Here is a 19116-nt window from a genome sequence, read left to right as displayed (position 1 = left end):
CATTGAGCTCGTTAAGATCACTTATGTGTTGGACCTTCTTTCTGTAGATTGGATGTCTCACTTACTTCCAACTTTCCCTTTCTAGCTTCAAGAGGCCTTTGGTTGGGAGCCATTTATTCGTCTCTTCACTGAGTACAGAAACCAGACAACGAACTCGCCCACAGACAACGTCAACAAAATGAATCTCTGGGTCAAGATGTTCTCCCAGCAAGTGCAGAAGAATCTGGCTCCGTTCTTTGAGGCCTGGGCCTGGCCTATCCAGAAAGAAGTGGCTACAAGCTTAGCCTATCTGCCTGAATGGAAAGAAAATATAATGAAATTGTATCTTCTCACACAGTTGTAAGGAGTGCCCATCGAGGTGGCAGATAGAGAGGTTTGGGGAGGTAGGCAGAGATGGTTTTTTTTTTCCTCTACCTCTGTCTTCTAAAGTTCTAGCTTTCACCTCTTAATTCCTTGCTCCTGTGTCTTATGACCAACTTCTGCTCTAGGAAGTAGGTTAAGAACACAGCACAAAATGAAGCCAGAATTTCTTAAGAACAAGGCCTGTGCTTATGAGCCGGACCCTTCTGCTTCTCAGTTGTCAGGCACCCTGCTGACCCTGTATTGGCCTAGCGCTGGGAGCTTGGGAATTTGTTTCTCTCCGGCCATCTTGATGAGCCATGGAGCCTTGGCCTCTGTGGCTTTGGGACAGGTATAAAAGTCTCTGCCTCTTGCAGGTGGACATGGAGAGGCTGACAGATGGTTTTAAAGAAGCTTACGGACTGTTTGGTGGATGCCAACTAAAGGGTGGTTCCATTTCATGCTGGCCCATTAGGTCCCACAGCTCAGAAGTTAACATCAGCCTTTCTCTTAGACTCCTTGTGCCCAAATTCCAGGTCTTTAATTGACCATTTGTATGTTACCAGCAAGATCCTTGACTTCTCCTTGACTTTATGGCCTCATTCTATACATTGGGATCTATTTCATATGATTATTGGGAGTTATACAATGCCTCTAAAAGTGATTAGGGAGGTTAGTGGGTATTGAGAAAACATCATTTGCCAATTTTGTTATCTAATTAACCCAACAACATTCTGGAACTAAACTTTAATTTTAGGTGCTAGTAACAGATACTGTCATAAACTTTTAATTTTTTAAACTGATACATAAATATAAAGCCCACATATATTAACAATATATCATTTAATATGAATATATTTTTAAATACTTGAATTAGACAAAGCACACCCGTCTCCTCCAATATCTATCATTTCTTCAGGCCGAGAACATTCACAATCATTTGTAATTTTTTGCCATATACAGTACATAACTGTTATCAAGTGCCCGAGAGAGGACTCAGTGGGTAAAGACACTTGCTGCCAAGACCCAAAACCTGAGTTCAATCCTCAGAACTCGCACAGTGGGAGACCTATCTCTTGCATGTTGTCCTCTGACCTCCACCCACACAAACACATTAAATAAACTTAAATAACTCTTATCTGCCCTATCCTGTCCTATATTATACATTTCAACCTCTAAAATAACTCTGCTTCATAACTTTATGAATCTAAAGGAAAGATTCTAAGCTTGCATTGTAGTATTTTGCTGGATGCTTGAGACAGGCCCTCTCTATGATAGGTAGGGCAATGCTTTTTCATCCTTGGCATCCAAGTGCTGGTGTTACAGGTGTGCACAACCACACCCTCATTCACAATGTAGTCCTTTTTCTTTTGTCTTTTACAGCTATTGACATTTGACCTCTTTATCCAGTTCTTTCAGCTTTAATTCCTGCTTTCATAAAATTCAGAGAAGAGATCTTGGCAAAATCTAGAGCAATCCTAAGATAGTGTTTAACCATCAATAGACATTGTTTAGAAAACAATAGACACCCAGCTTTTAAATGTTATTTATATTCCCATAGTGACAATTTAAGACATAATTGCTGTTGGGGTTTACTGACTCTACATTTATGGAAAACTTTACTTTGAAACAAGAAATTCCACAGAGCTAATCCAACTTTTATTTAATTAGTATACATTCAAAGATCTCTTGGTTTCCCCCATTTAATTTAAAGTTTCTTTTATGATTTTAATTAATGTTATATCTAGGATTGATGTTGTGCACCACTAATTTTCTGATTTCTTTTTGTTTATTTATTTTAGTATAATCCGTTTTATTTGCATAGCTTGTAAGTGAGTGAATGCAGAGACTAGAAGATATTTGTGTGTGTGTGTGTGTGTGTCTTTATTGTACAACTTCTCAATCCTAGATTTATTTCATATATATCTATCATATAGGGATTTTGAACATCTTTAAAATAATTATTATCAATTATCACATATTGAGTATGTGCCAAGCATTATATTGGTCCATATATATATATATATATGTATATATATATATATATATATATATATGTTATGCTATTTAATTGTCCCAATAATCTTATGAAGTAGAAACTATTATCACCCTTATTTTAGGAATAAAAGAGCTGAATTTTATGGAGATTAAGTAAATTATGTAAGACTCTATTGCTAATAGTGGTAGGTCTATTATTTTTGAAGCCATGCATTGTGATTACAGAATGAGTGTTCATAATTATGGTGCTTTGAATAATCAAATAAAGAAACAAATCAGCAACACCGAACGTTTATACTCCTGCTTGCCAGACTCTGTGCCCTTCATACATAGTCTCTATCTAAACTTAGCAGGACAAAAAGTCTCTGCTTCTCCTAAACATTGGTGAAGAGGAAGAACTTAAATCAGGCTCCAAAAATGCTTCCCAGTAGAAAAGAGAGTGAACCATTAGCATCAGGCAACTCTTCTAGGCTCTGGTTCCTGAGATCATCATTCTTCCCTGACTACCAGGAAGGGAATTTGGGGTTTATTAGATTTTGAATAATGTGGCTCATCAGTGAAGTCCCTGACTTCCCAAATTCCTAGATGCTTCGTTTCCTCAGAGACTTATCCTCAATCTCTTAGAGTAAGCTTTCTCTATTCCCACTCCCACCCCTTTCATCTACTTTCAGCAATCAAGCCTGGGATCTTTTCAATAAAGTTACCTCTGCTCTTCCCCTGTCAAACTCCAGATTTGAGATGATGGACTAAACATGTAAGTTTGCCTTCCCTCCTTTCCCAGGCCTCACTGAAACTGAAGTCCAAGAATACAGTCCAGGAAAACTGAGACCTCTCAGCAAAGGAAACTAAAAGCATTTGGTTGGAGAAGATCTCAACAAATTTCTGGAAGAGAGAAAGTAAATGAAGAGAAATAATGAGTGGGAAACATGGCCGCCCATTTCAGACAGAATACACTGATCCGAACACTGGAACCCCAAAGAGACTTGAGCACTTCTAGCTACTAAATAATTGTACCAGTTGTAAATTAACCCCCGTTCTACTCAGCCCTAACTCTTGTACATAGAACACAGAAAACCTACCATTGATACTAGTGAAACTGTTATTGTTATTGTTGTTTGAATAAAGAAATCAAATAAACCACCTGAGGAGAGGTAAAGAATTAGTGCTCCAAATGATACTCTTTTCATGGAACAATGTGCCCCACTAGCCTGTCAGGTAATTTTCTTCTCAGAGTTGGGACTCTTACTCACATGCCTAAAGCTTCTAGGCATAGCAGAGATTTGCTGGACAAACAGGAGTCATTTAACAGACGATAGTTAACAGAGGTTCTCAATGTGGATTTTCTGATACAAATATTCATACATAGAAGGGACCAAGGAAGAAGCATATGGGAAATAAACACTTAGACATAAAAGGGTTGAAAAAATATAAACTAAAAGAAATACAATTTATACAGAAAAAAATCTGTAAGATTCTGACCCTCTCTCCAGAGAGACTTGAGATGCATTTGTTAAAAATATATACTAAGAGAAAATCCTGAACATTTTAAGAGCAAAACTAGACTGACATAAATATTCAGCAGATAGGCTGGAAAACAAAATAGAAAGAATCCTCCCAGAGGCGCAACAACAAACAATAGGAAAGAAGGAAAGGGGAACAGACAACCACTGTTTAACTGTTGGGAGTTTCCAGAAGACGGGACAGAGAGAATGTGGACAATAAAACAATAAGAAACAGTTGACGAGCACCAGTTTGAGGGGACCAGTACTGACCACATCTAGGCACAGTCCTAAATAAAATTGGAACAATAGGGTTAGAAGGAACATGTTGGAAGTGCCCAGGGAAGGAAAACCAACTGAAGTAAATCTTAGAATAGTCTGGCAACTTCAGTAGCAGTGCTGAATGCTAGAAGTCAAGGAACCAATGATTGACTTTTGAAAACTTTTGTTCCCAGAACTCCATATAGTACAGAATGTCAAGAGTAATGCAAAAAGAAAAACGTTTTTGGGCAAGTGAGTCTTTAGAAACTCTCCCTCCTTCCTTTGTACCCTTATTACAGAAGTTTTCCATTTAAAAGAAAATATATGTGTGTGTGTATACATGTGTGTGTGTATACATGTGTGTGTGTGTGTGTGTGTGTGTGTGTGTAAGTCCAAAGAATAAGAGGAAAGAAGAGAGCACTACTCTGAGCTTTGTGAAGAATGTGCCAGAGTAGCCCTGAGAAAATAGGACATTTGGAGATAATGGAAGGCATAGAGCCTTTAATCACAAATATTAAACAAATGTCAAGAAATTGTGGCTGAACCATGAATAGAATGGGATAGGATGTCAAACTCTCATGAAGTATGAGAAAAGACTTGACTGGGCACTGGTGGTAGGTATGTTTCCTTTCCCTTATACGGGCATCATGGCATTGGGAGTGTAGAGAAAATAAATTTCTTCCACTTGGCTTGATAAAGGTATTTTAATATTCCAAGTAATATAGATGCCACTTATGGATGGTCAAAGTTTTGATTAGCTTATTAACAAAGCCTAAAAGATTTAATGTTACACCCAGAATAGAGCTGGAAAGGGATGTTGACCAGATGATGCAGAAAATGAAGGCTGAATTAGTTGAGAGAAGAGAAGTAGAAGAAAAATGGGGCTACTTAAATATTCAAAGTGGGGATGAAAAGATGCTGCCTTCAGATAATGGAACACAGTTGCATGGTTAGTTTGCTGGTCCATGCTATAAATCAGACCCTCAAAAGAATATCTACCAAGCATTTGGACAAGGGTAGGCAGGGGAAAGGTGAAGGTGGTGTATGTTATATCCTTATCTTTTGTAATGGTGAAAGATTAAAAATTGTCTAAAGTTAATAAGTCAAGAAATTATTGTTCAAACATGTTGTTTAAAAGTAGGAAGTTAGCCACCAGAAGATCCAAAAATAGATATTATTAAAAGCATCTAGGAAATGAGACTAGAGAAAGAGGGTGGGTGGGAAACCATTTTTATTTCAAGTTCCTCTGTACTATTTAAATTTTTTTACCTTGTGCATGTATTATTTGGGAAAGTTTTTAATAAACTCAAATAAAACATCCTTCAAAGGCTTCACATTGAGTAAGATGTGGTTGAACCAAACCCATAGACCAGCTGACAAGACCAGCAAGTACTGAGTTTCATCTGATATACTAGGCTAAGTAATCACAAGCCCTCCATGACTCTACAGTTCTAGTCACTCTGTCTGCCAAGGTTCGAGCACATTTCACCTTATCTTATTTCTATGGATATTCTACAAGGACAAAACAAAATAAAAACCAATCAACAAACAAACACACAAAACAAAAACCAACAACAAAAACAAAGCCTGCTCTTCTTGCCATGTCTTGTGATTGAGCTTCCTGTCTAGCAAGCTTGCAATAGTTTTGGAATGAAGGAATCTTCAAAAGGGCATTGGTATTCAATTGTTAACTTCTGTTCTTTCGCAAGACATTAGTGTATGAAACACTAATGAAGATCCAAATAAGACTTTAAGATGATCAGTTCTATTCATTTAGTAACTTTAACAAGTCTTGCTCTTACATGGGGCCAGTTGATATAAGAAGATTCCTATCCATTTCTCAGTGCCTTTGATATGTTTTTTTTTCTTTTGCCACTGTCTGTACATTATGATCTAGTTTTCAGCTATTTTCCCCCTGCCTTTAAGGAGAATATCTGATAGAAATATTCATGCTACCAGTTTTTTAAGTTTCTACTCTCTTAGTAGCTATTTCTTCTTTTTGCTCATTACCATAACTAACCAAAGACAAATACTTACAATAACATTATTTCTTATCTGAGTTCCCCTCTCCCTACTTGGCATAAGCCTGCTAGATATCCAGGACTGAGACAAGAAGAGGCATTTAGAGCTGGAGAGATGGCTCAGCCACTAAAGGCTAGGCTCACAACCAAGAATATAAGAAGAGTCATTTAATGAGGGGATAATGGAGAAACCACTGAGGGATTGCAGGTGGCATTGTCAACGCCCTTTACCAGAGACCACAGTAACACATGGAGAGTGGCACAAGCTGGATTTATTATTTATGTAGTGTGGGAAAATATACACAGTGGGAACTATGGGCATTTCCATCAAAGAATACCAGAAGGAAGCTACTATATGACGTGGAGCTTCGATTTGGATACTTTAAGGGAGGGTGGGAAGAGACAAGACTTTCCTGTGGATTGGATGCTGCCCAGGAATACTGGCAGTTCTTCAGACAGAATTCTAATAAAACCCTCAGGAAAGAGGCAAACTAACTAACAAGGATGTAAAGGTGTTTCTTGTTTGAACAAGTTTCATCAATTCATGTTAGATAAGACAGAAGGCTGTCAATATTTTTTGAGTTGCTCAGACAACCTATATTTCTTTCATTTTACTGTGGCCTCACAATGGCCTAGTCTGATAGTGTGTTAGGTACCTGATTATCTACAGTAGGAAAATATGGTCTGGCTAAGTATGCAACAAAAGTTCCTGAGCACGTGAGACATTCACAGAGGAGAAGCCTTTGCTCCTCAGACAGTGGTTCCAATGTACATTCCTCTTGACTAAGTACAAAGAACAAATTTTAAATAAAATTAGTATAAGGTACTCAAGAGATACCCTGGGCAATGACTGTCTGATTGGTAGAAGAGTTTGGTAAACTAAAATGAAACTAGAATGATGTCAGGTCTTCTGATCTCTTGTCGGATGGTTGGAAGCATCATCACTTCCTAAGGACAGATTTTCTGACCCTTTCCTGGAAGAACAGGAAGTGAATTGGGGCAATAGTCTGCACTTCCTTGGGAGAGATAACTATGTTATTAGGGTCCATGAACCCTCCAGCCAGTGACCCATTTCACAAATATTCATAAACTTTACTTGCAAACTGCTATAATTGGACCATGTGGAAAGAACTGAAAATCAAAATAAGCCTGAATATTTATTTTCACTTGGATATATATGTTTATATACACATATACATGAATATGCACATATATATCATATACACATACACATATACATATATATGAATAGAAAAAATTTCTTCAGTACCCAAATTACCTCATTAAATTTTCAGCCTGTGTGTGACAGGAAACTATGCTAGTAATAGTTTTTGGCTTCATTTGACTTTCACTTTCACTGAAAAATTAAATAAAACCACATGAACAATTACCTCCCTGTGTTAAATCAAAACAACTTCATGGGGTTCTAGAGGAATATCTTAGAAGTGAAAAGTACTTGCTACCCTTCCAGAGGACCAAAGTTTGATTCCTAGCACCCACTTGGCAGCACACAACTGTATCTTTAGTTCAAAGGTACCCTCTTCAAGCCTCTTCAGAGAACCATGCCCACATTTGGTATGCAGAATTATATTTAGGCAAACCACCCATACACACTGAAACAGAATGTTCAAATTATCCATAAATATGTCTCATAAACATCCATACAAACATCACAAATTTGGAACTTTTGTGTTATAGCTACTCCAACATTTGGGTGCCCTATTTTAGTCTAGCAAGTAAATTTATTCATTAATATCTATGTACATTTACCTAATTGTTCCATGGTCTAGAAATATAAATAAAACAAATCCCTCATTATTTTAGTTCTTTTCAGTTGCTTTCATAAAACACTCTACTCAAAATAGCTTAGATAGGTAAGGATTTATTTGACTTATAATTCTAAGTTCTACTCCATCATTGAGAAAGTCAGTATAGAAACTCAAGCAAAAACTTCAAGCAGAACCCATGGAAGAACTTTGATTGCTGGCTCCCTCACTGGCACATGCGTAGCTAGCCTACTTATACAGACCAGGATCGCCTACCTACCCAGGGAATGAATGGTACTACCCACAGTGGGCAGGGTCTTTGTATCAAATAAAGGCCACTCTGACTCAGGCAATCCTTCAGGTGAGACTCCCTTCTCAGGTGACTCTAGGCTGTGTACAGTTTAGGTAAAATTAACTAGTACACTGACCCTCATACGGCTATGTTCCAATTTTAACGTTTAAAAGAAGAAGCATATTGGATGTGATGTATGAAGTAGTACGAAAGAAAATAGTGTGAATAAATTTGGGAAAGTAGATTTCTGAGTGCAGTCCCATGAATGGGCACACTTGCTGTTTTATGGAATGGTCTAGGGAAGCCTCTGAAAGTGGTATTTAAGCAGATTCTCAAAAAGAATGATGCAGCCAACCCTGCAATTAACTCTAAAGAAGGGAAATAAACTGCTACGAAGCACATTAAAGAAACAACAAGACATATATTTTGGAATGTCGTTCCTAAGTAGCTCCCTTCCCAAAAGTAAATTGTTTTTTCCTGTTATTTATTTTTATCTATGTGCATGTGTATGTATCTATGAATGTGTGTATATGTCATATGTATACAGGTGCCCAAGGAGGCCAAAAAGAGACATCAGGTCCATGAGCTACAGCTACTTGTGAGTCACTCAACATAAGTGCTGCTTCCCCCTTGAGAGCAGCAAGCATTCTTTACTCTTGAGCCATCCCTCCAGCCCCAACCAGATGAAAGTCTTGCTCACAGTTTCTTGTATAACCATTATCAAGACTCACTGACTGTCATGCCTCCTACCCTTCCAAACATAAAACTACTCCTGTGCACTGGCTTAGACTCCAAAGGTGGCTGAAACTTTAAGAGGCATGACCTAATAGAAATGTAGTCATTAGGAATATAGACTTGAAAGAGGTATTGAAAGTTTGGCTCCTACCTCTCTGTTTCCCCAATGCCATGAATAGAACAAGTACAATATAGTACACTTCCCTTGCCATGATGCTCTCATCCAAAAGCAACAGGAGAAGGACCATGGGTAGAAGTGTCTTAAACTTCCAAAAATATCTTTCCTTCTTTCAAGTTTATCATCTCAGGTATCTTGCCATGAGAATGCATAACTGACCAAAGCATAGATCTAGTGGAAATTTACAACTTTTGAGTTGCTGCTGTGAAACTTCTAAATAAAATCCTATTATGCAATAAGCTTTTGGTCTCTCCATTCTGAAATTACTGTCTCATAGGAAGCATAATGGGTCCATTTTCATGGTTTCTTTGTCTTCTTTCAAGGATAATGAATGGAAACAAAACTCTATACTTTAATATACTATATCTGGGTGACTATCAGTGATCTGATACATTCAGGGTAAGTGGAATTCTGAACAAAGTTCATATGAAGATTATTGACTTTAAAATATTGAGTCAGTTTGCTCAACAATGAAATTTTAATCTTACTTATTGGGGCTCCTGTGGACAAAAGATATGTGTATTAAGCAACTCAAGTTCTGCTATTCTAGGCGTCTCACTTCATAGCCACCGTTCAGCCTACTGACGAAAATAATGTCAAACTGGCTTCAGTTAAAATTAAAGATACCCCTAATCAGAAACGTCAATATAATGGGAGACCTTGAGAAGGGTTGGCTTTAGTATCATAAAAAGGTTGGGGAGATAAATCAATAACTGTTTATGTTTGCAAAATAAAGCAGTGAAGGTGCTGGGTTTTGTGTGCACAGAGAGGTTAGCTCACTCATTCTCTTCATTAGGATGTTTTGCAGAGAACCTTTATTTTTCGATGGATGTCTAGAACCAAGAAATTTGAACGTGGTTAGGTAAGCTATCTATCGCTAAGAGACTTTCCCAATCCTTCTTGTGGGGACGTTGACCATCAGTGAGTCACAAATTCCACACCGTAACCACTTTCGCATCTTAGTATCTTCAGCATGCATAAGATTGTGTATGAAACTGTGTAGGAAATTATAGATATCACATTGGTCATGTGATTAAGATTATTTGTCTATCGTACATTTGCCTAGTGGATCTGATATTTCAGATTCTGAGAAACATCCATAGTTAGTTCAAGACTAACTAATTTAATTGTGCTAAATTCCAGACAGTTCAACTCTTTAATACAATAATATGTGACCTAGAGGTGGTTGAGTTTACAGATACAAGACAATCCTTGCTTCTTACTAGAGGGGGGATATAAGCATCACTATGTCTACAGCAGTTATGTACTCTAAAGTACTTCTGTCCTAGGATACTAGTGGCCGCCACCACAGATGTTCACACACCTCTAATACAGTCAGAGAAGAAAATGGAGATTCCAGTTAATTTCACAAATCTACAGAAGGAGAATATAGAAGCTTTTCTAAATATAACTTAGAACTGACTACCTGTCAAAAGAAGCAAAGAAGTCCAGGTTCATTGTTTTCAATGAAGCAGGTCAATGCTTGCCCTTGACGACACACCAGGAAATAATCTGAATAAAAGTTATCACAAATGTGCCAGAGAGTGAAATATGAAATAGTGAGTCCTCCCCAAATATGCTCAACTTAATAAATTTCCCCTTGCTCCTATTAGAAGATAACTTCAAAAATACACTTGACAAAAATAGACTGTGTGGTGCTCTAATTATAACAGTGCTTTTGATCTCCTGTCTCCATCAAAAGGAAGAAGCAAAGATATGATCCGCATATTAGACATTTACTAAGGGGATGTGACTGTTAGATGATGTGAACAAGGAAGCAGAGGAGGCTGGGCGTAGGATGGAGGCTGTAATGTGAAAGAAAGGAGAAAGCAAAGTGTGACCTTGCATACAGGTCTTGGAAATTTTCTTCAAGGCCACTGTGGAGTTCTTGAGCCAAAATTACCATCATCAGCATCTCCTGTCTTCTAGGAGTGCTGAGGCCTGCCCTACAATCTCTGTTATATTCAGTCACTGCCTGGGAGAAGCCCTTGGGCAGAACTGCCCTGGCGCCAAGGGTCCTAGGACACACCAGCTGTGACCAATTGGCACTTGCATGTCCTGCATTTGGAAATCTGAGAACAGCACTTTCATGGCTGGCAAATTATTTATTCTGTAGACACCTGTTTTGGAACATCTCTGTGGCTTAGTGAAGCTCTCCAGTGACTCATACCATTAAATGCACCTAAGAGGTGGTTTCAACCATCTCTTTTCCTAAATTAGATCAGAGCTAATCTTTCCCCCATTCTTAAGAACATTATGGGAAAGACTATAAAAGACCACATTAATTTAAACTCATGGCTAAAAATAATTGAAGAAGACCAGGGACCATTAATGGTAGTCCACAATTAGAAAGCACGCGTATGAAGCTATGCCTGCCTTTAGCTTCCTCATAAACTGGAATCACTACAGACATTCTATTTGACAAAACTGGACTAATATACCATGAATAACAATAATCATTTAAATTTTCTCTTGTATGGTATACAATTAAGTCTTATTTATTATATATATCTTTATAACATTTCTTTACTATGATAAAATAACCATGACCAAAAGCAATGGGAAGAGTTAAGGGTTTCTTTCATCGTACAGCTTACAGTTTATCGCTGAGAAAAACCAAGGCAGAAACTCAACGCATTTACCTGGAGACAGAAACTGAAGCAGGGTTATGGAGAAATACTGCTTACTGGATGATTCTCTGTGGCTTGTTCAGAATACTTTCTTATACACCCCAGGAGCATATGTCCAGAAGTAGCAACAACCCATCATGGGCTAGGTCCATGCACATCCATTATTAACTAAGAAAATGTATTACAGAGTTCCTTACAAGCACGCAGATAGAATCTTTTCAACTGAGGTTCCTCTTCCCAGATAACTTTGTCTTTTGTCAAGCTGACGCAAACTCTAACCAGTACAATTGACCCCTTGTCATCTTGACACAACAGTACATTACTACTAAACCATAACCACTCCTTTCTTGTTCATCTCCAAGATCTCACATTAATATCAATATCACAATATAAAACATGAACAACGTAAGAAACTCCCACAGTCTTCAAAATAGCAAACACTCTCAAAGTTCAGTCTTTTAAAGTATCCATCATCTCTTTCAAAACTCAAAGCTTCTCTCAAATATCCAAGTCTCTCTTAAAGTCTTTTAACTGCGTACTCCTATAAAGTCTAAGCATAAGCTAAATGCTTTCTTATTCCAAGAAGGAATAACCAGGGCATATTTATATTCAAATCAAAACAAAGCCTAAGTCCAACAGTGCAAAAAGATGACCTTCTGGGTTCCAAGGGGCTTTTTCTCTAAAGCATACAATGCTTGTCTCCTAGGCTCAGTCCAGCTCCACCCCACAACTGCTACTGTTCTCTACTGCGGAATGTAGAATACAGTCGTAACTTAACAGAGCAGAGAAAGACCCTCAAAACCCAGCACAAAAGTCTCCATGGAACTTCCTGCATTTAAGGCCTACTGACAAGTTCACATGATGGCGGACATATTCTCAAATGAAGTTTTTCATATTCATCTATCTTTGCTTTTGGATCTATCACTGTTTCATACTCTAGCATTCTCCACTAGACCCTCATGGGCATTGTGTGGTTTTTTGCTGCTGTTGTTGTTGCTGCTGTTGTTGTTTTGTCTCCAAGTTCTTCTCTGATCCCTTGAACATCAATAACTACTTCTCCCCTTTCCTCTCTTGCATTTAATTTGCAGCCAAATTTTGGCCCTTAGAAGAAATTTTAGCTCTGATACTATAGGCTTCATTACTTAAATATTTTCCTATAAATTTATCAACCCTAGTATCATATCTGTCTGACTGAGTGTCCTCAGAGTGGACATTCAAAGAAGGAGCAGTTCAACTTTCACCCAATAGTTTCTGTTTAAGCCTAGCTAGCGGGGGTTCTGGGGTCCGTATTTTTGCATGAGCGATGTCCCTTAAGCTCACTTCCATGCTATTCACTATCTCATTTCCTAATTGTTAATGACCTACGTGATGTTTCTACTATTTTAGTTCCATTCCTCAGGAAGGACGTCATTTTGAATGGCAGATATACTGGCAACGACAGGCTTGTTTCTGCCCTTTGACCCCCAGACAGCCATTTTATTTTTTTCTTTTGGAGCTGGAGAGGTGGCTCAGAAGTTAAAGTCTAAGACTTACGACCTGTGTGTCATGAATAAGAATTGCCATCATGGAAATATATATTTAAGAATATAAATACTTGAGCTACTTGAGAAAGATTAGAAGGCCTGGTCTTCTTGGAGTAGGTGTGCCTTTGTTGGAGGAAACTTTAAAAGCCAAAGCCAAGCTCAGTGGCTCCCTCTTCCTGTGTCTGTGGATCTGGATGTGGAACTCTTAGCTACTTCTTCAACATTCTGCCTACCTCTGTGCCACCATGCAATCTTCCATGACAACCACACTAAACCTCTGAAGTTGTAAGCAAGCCCCTGCAAGCTTGAATTTTAAAAATCTACTTTTAATAATGGTTCTTCAATGCTTTAATCTCCCTTCTAACCCACCACTCACCAGAGGTCGTGGAAAAAAGAGGTTATTAGGATGCAGGGAAAGTGGACCTGTTTAGAAATTGTTTTTGCATTGACAGGAAATCAGCAGTTCAGTTTGCAGAAATCAGTAACAGCATCTCAATTCACTCACAAACACTTCATGAATATACTAGCGATTAGTTCGGGAGAGCAAACACAAATCAGCGGCAGTGACACAACCTAGCAGAAACAGCCAGGCCTCAGCTGAATCAGCATGAGCAACCAGGACCAACAGGGTCACCAGGAGCAGTTCTCTGCCATGCCTCTCTCAACAAAGTGAAGATCAGTGAAGAGAAAGATGTGAGACCAAGAAGCATTGCAAAGCTTGCTGTGCCAGCTCCATCACTGTCTTATTGATAGGTCTAGTAGACTGTTGGGTCTTATTTATACTCCCTCCAAACATCGCAGGCCTCTCACTATTCTTGCCTCACTTACCATGTGAGTCTGTCTTAGCAAAACTCCATGTGAGTCCGTATGACCTGACATCGATTTGCCAATTGGCCTGAGTCTGTGGAATCAACAAGAAGTGGCCACTAGAAATTTTTGGTCCATTTTGTCTGTGGAGGCATGACAAACGGAGCTCACCAACACAGTGTAAGGCAAACCAATATATGCATGTTGTTAGAAAAGAATCCTTCATCAAACGTCCTTTCATGTGCTTGCTTAAAACATCCTTTCACCTGTGTCTGCTTCAGCAAAACATCAGTTGACATAACTGACTTTTCAAAGAAACCCGAAATTTATACTTCAAGCCCCAATTAAATACTTTCTTTTAAAGGAGTTGCTGTGGTCATGATGTCTCTTCACAGCAGCAGACCAGACACTAAAATGACAAGAAAGTAACATATTTAGTTTATAGAATGCACAGGTACATTTTCTGTCAAAGAGAAATTTTTCTTCTGAAAAAAATGAACTTTTTTGTATCTCCCTTGATCAGTGCTTCTCTGGACTTTCCTAAGCACCTGTTTACTCCAGTTCCTCCTTCCTTAATAAGAACAAAATGAGGTGGGCATGGTGATACACACCTATAATCGCAGTACTTATGGGAACTGTTGTGGGAGGATTCCTAAATATCCATTTATACATTTATATGAGTGAATTTCTAAAACTGATTGTTTTTTTTTGGCCAGGATAATAAATTTTATGAGACATAATTGAGATCTTAATGGACAAATTGCTTTCCAAAACATCTTATTTCCAAGTTACTAGTGTATTTTAGAACCACAGGAGAAATAAAAATTTAAATATTGGTACTTTAAAGCCACATTTTTTTACAACGTTCGCTTTTACTGGTTCTGTTGAAGTTCAGTTATCAGAAACAAACAAAAAAATGTTAATCATCTATTCATTAGAGTACCATGGTCTTTCCAGGATTTTTGAAGTGCTCTTTCTGGTCACCTTTGGAAACTGCTAGGGAAATGTATCCAGGGAGTAGGGCCTTACTTTCCTCTGAGGTACCTTGAGTTCCGCTCTTTAGTATCGGAGACAAGCACTGACTTCAGTTTCTCTGAGGCTTCAGACGTTAACAAACCAACTTTTCCCTTTTTATGTTCTTTATGTTCCATGAAAATACAACTCACGCCACAGTATTCACACATCTCCAAGTGGTCCCAAAACAGCGTCTGCAGAAATCTTCACATCCATAAAACTGTGATTGTTAGGCCATGCAGAAATGTACACTTGCACATGCACAGGTACACAATACTTTAATTAACACTCTCAGCTTTTGTTATTCTTATCACTAATATTGTTTGTTTATTTAAATTTTATTGGTTCTTTCTAACAGTAAGTGAAAGGAGGACACGATGTGGTTGCAAAAGTGAACCTAGCAAACATATAGTTTACCTTAAAACCAAATCAATAACTGGGCTCAATTTTATGCATGTATATGTATATGTGTCTACATGTGTGGGGACTAGATGTGTCATGTGTACGTGCATATGGAGGCCAAAGGACAACAAGTAACATCCTCGGAGATGTTGTCCACCTCCTTTTGAAACAGGCTTTCTCATTGGCCCAATTAGACTTGGCTGCCTGGCCAGAAAGCCCCAGAGATCCTCCTCTTGCTGTCTCCCAGTGCTATAATTACCAGTGTGAAGCACTACATGTAACATTTTAATGCAAATTCTGGGATAGAATCTCTAAATGTTTGAGACACAAGCACTTTACCAACTGATCCCCACCTGCTTTGTTCTGGGTCTGTGCATACCCAAGCAACAATACAAAGTAATTATTTGATTTTCCTAAGAAATACATCTTGTTATATGTTAGAGCATCTTTTGGGTGCATGCTCAGGAGTGACATAGCTAGGTCCTAAGGTAGTACTATGTGAAATTTTCTGAGGAAACTCTAGACTGATTTCCAAAATGATCATACCAGCTTGCAATCCCACTAACAATGGAGGAGTGTTCTTATTTCTCCACATCCTCACTAGCATGTGCTGTCACCTGAGTTTTAGATCTTAGCCATTCTGACTGGTGTGAGGTGGAATCTCAGGGTTGTTTTGATTTGCATTTCCCTGATGCCTAAGGATGTTGAACATTTCTTTAGGTGCTTCATGACCATTTGATAGTCCTCATTTGAGAATTCTTTGTTTAGCTCTGTACCCAAATTTTTAATAGGATTATTTGATTCTCTGAAGTCTAACTTCTTAAGTTCTATCAGATATAGATTGGTAAAGATCTTTTCCCAATCTGTTGGTTACCGTTTTGTCCTAACCACAGTGTCCTTTGCCTTACAGAAGCTTTGCAGTTTTATGAGAGCCCATTTGTCGATTCTTGATCTTAGAGCACAAGCCATTGGTGTTCTGTTCAGGAAATTTTCCCCCGTTCCTATGTGTTTGAGGCTCTTCCCCACTTTCTCTTCTATTAGTTTGAGTGTATCTGGTTTTATGTGGAGGTCCTTGATCCACTTGGACTTGAGCTTTGGACAGGAGGTAAGAATGGGTTGATCTGCATTCTTCTACATGCTGACCTTCAGTTGAAACAGCACCATTTGTTGAAAATGCTATCTTTTTTCCACTGGGTGGTTTTAGCTCCTTTGTCAAAGATCAAGTGCCCATAGGTGTGTGGGTTCATTTCTGGGTCTTCAATTCTATTCCGTTGATCTATCTGCCTATCTCTGTACCAATACCATGCAGTTTTCAACATGATTGCTCTGTAATACAGCTTGAGGTCAGGGATGGTGATTCCCCCAAAAGTTCTTTTATTGTTGAGAATAGTTTTTGCTATCCTGGGTTTTTTGTTATTCCAAATGAATTTGCAAATTGCTCTTTCTAACTCTATGAAGAATTGAATTGGTGTTTTGATGGGGATTGCATTGAATCTGTAGATTGCTTTCAGCACGATGGTCATTTTTACTATATTAATCCTGCCAATCCATCAGCATGGGAGATCTCCCATGGACTAAACAACCAACCCAAGAGTACACATGGAGGGACCCATGCTCCAGCTGTATATGTAGCAGAAGATGGCATTTTCTGGCATGAATACGAAGAGAAGCCCTTGATCCTGTGAAGGCTCATCTCCCCAGTGTAGGAGAATGCCAGGGTGTTGAGGTAAGAGTGGGTGGGAGTGGGAGCATTTTCATAGAAGCAGGGGGAGGGGGAAGGGTAATGGGAGAAAGGGAAAGAGGATAACATTTGAAATATAAATACATAAAATATACAATAAAAAATAAAATAAAAATGCATCTCTTCAAAAAAATAAAGAAATATATCTTTAACATTCTGTCACTTGCTTAAAGGAAGGGAAAGTCATGTGTATTTCTTAGCCAGGACAGCCATAACCTGTCACCAAAAAGATGAATTGAACAAAGGCACTTCCAGCGGCTCTGGAGCCTGGCAGTCTGAGTTCAAGAGGCACTCAAAGTCTGCTTTCCTCTGAGGCCTTTCCCCTTGGTTTACAGGTAGATGACAATCTTTTCACTGTGTCATTGTAAAATATTTCTTCTGCTTTCCCATCTCCTTTTCTTCCCAAAAGAGTACTGGTTATTTGGCTGGAGTCCCACTTTCATGGTCTCTTTAAGGATTTCCCCTGCAAATACAGTTATTTTATGAGATACTGGACATTGCAACTTCATAGGACAATTCGAGGGTGGAGGCATAAAATATTAACATTTACTATATAAGATCTCAAAGTTGGAGGCTGCCCTAGACAGAATTTAACTGAAAATGTATTTGATAAAATTCCAAACACAAACACAGTCAACAATTGCTAGCTGTGAGTTGAAGTAGAAAAGGGAAGGCACGCACCTATGGGTGACCAGGGAAGGACATGAAGCACCAGAAGCAGAAACTGTTTTGTAATGTTCCTTGACATAGCAGAAGGTAGAATGAAGGAACAAACATCCTGTGTATACCTGTGTATACATAAAAGCATGAAAGAGTTTGGCCAAGTAAACTGTCAGGGAACACAAAATAAAAATGTAAAATGATGGGCAACTATCCATCAAGGTCCTTGGGAAGATTCTATTCATTTATAGAGGGAATGGGCAAGAGATCTGGCTTGACAAGGCAGAGGAATTGATGCAAAAATCCAATGTGAAGTTTATGATAATAACCATTTCTTTTAAATAATGTAAATAAAAAGGCAAGCACATAGCAATTTAAAAACTTAATACATAATGTTATAAAACTTGGTGATTAAATGTATGGCTAGTGGTAGCCCCAAAGAATCTAAATTCCCTTTGTAAATATTTTTATTTCTTTCGTTGTCCCCTTCCTTCTTGTCAAGAAACTAACCAAACAACATGTCATAGAAGTAAAAACAACTTGATGTTGGCTACTGGCTTGTCGTATAACACCTTTATTTTGTATAGATGTGTACCTTTTACCCTGCTCTCTCCAAGACTTGTTTCATGAAGGGGTGTTAGATTTTGTCAAATGCTATTTTGGGCATCTAGTGAGATGATTGTATTGGTTTTTTTCTTTCAGTTTGTTTATAGAATGGGTCGTGTTGATAGATTTTTGTATATTGAACCAGCCCTGCATTCCTGGGATGAACCCTACCTGATCACAGGGGATGATGTCTTTGATGTGGTTTTGGATTAGTTTTGTGAGTATTTTATTGAGTGTTTTTACATCAATGTTCAGGAGGGAAATTGGTCTGAAATTCTCTTTATTTGTTGCTTTGTGTGGGTTAGTTGTCAGGGTGACTGTGGCCTCATAGAATAGTTTGGCAGTATTTTTCTGCTTCTACTTTGTAAAATAGCTTGAATGGAGAGACATGCTAAGCATTACCACTAAAATCAGTGACAAGGCTGTCCACTCTCCCCCTATCTCTTCAATGTAGTTCTTGAAGTTCTACCTAGAGCAATATAAGACAACTAAAGGAAATCAAGGGATACAAATTGGAAAGGAAGAAACCAAAGTATCACTATTTGCAGATGGAATGACAGTATGCATAAGTGGCCCCAGTCTACCAGAGAACTCCTACAGCTGATAAATACCTTCAACAAAGTTGGCGGATACAACATTAGTTG

General features: G+C 38.3%; 1 protein-coding gene across 3 annotated transcripts in view; it reads left to right on the top strand.

Moving 5' to 3' along the window:
• Tcaf1 (TRPM8 channel-associated factor 1) overlaps positions 1–5417 on the top strand; it is a 49595-nt gene extending 44178 nt beyond the window's left edge. For 2 of the 3 annotated variants that reach the window (NM_001399349.1, NM_001399348.1), the window contains exons 8-9: positions 86–383; positions 3119–5417. In NM_001399349.1, the coding sequence (NP_001386278.1) occupies positions 86–343 (258 nt within the window). In that variant the 3' untranslated portion in view covers positions 344–383; positions 3119–5417. Of the gene's footprint in view, positions 1–85 lie in introns of all 3 variants that reach the window. The other variant, XM_063286251.1, reaches the window with a different exon arrangement.
• The last annotated feature ends 13699 nt before the right edge of the window (positions 5418–19116 follow it).

Source organism: Rattus norvegicus, chromosome 4, assembly GCF_036323735.1.
Source record: "Rattus norvegicus strain BN/NHsdMcwi chromosome 4, GRCr8, whole genome shotgun sequence".
In the NCBI taxonomy this organism is placed as follows: Eukaryota; Metazoa; Chordata; class Mammalia; order Rodentia; family Muridae; genus Rattus; species Rattus norvegicus.
The sequence above is the reverse complement of the archived record's forward strand: the minus strand, read 5'-3'. Positions and strand labels throughout refer to the sequence as shown.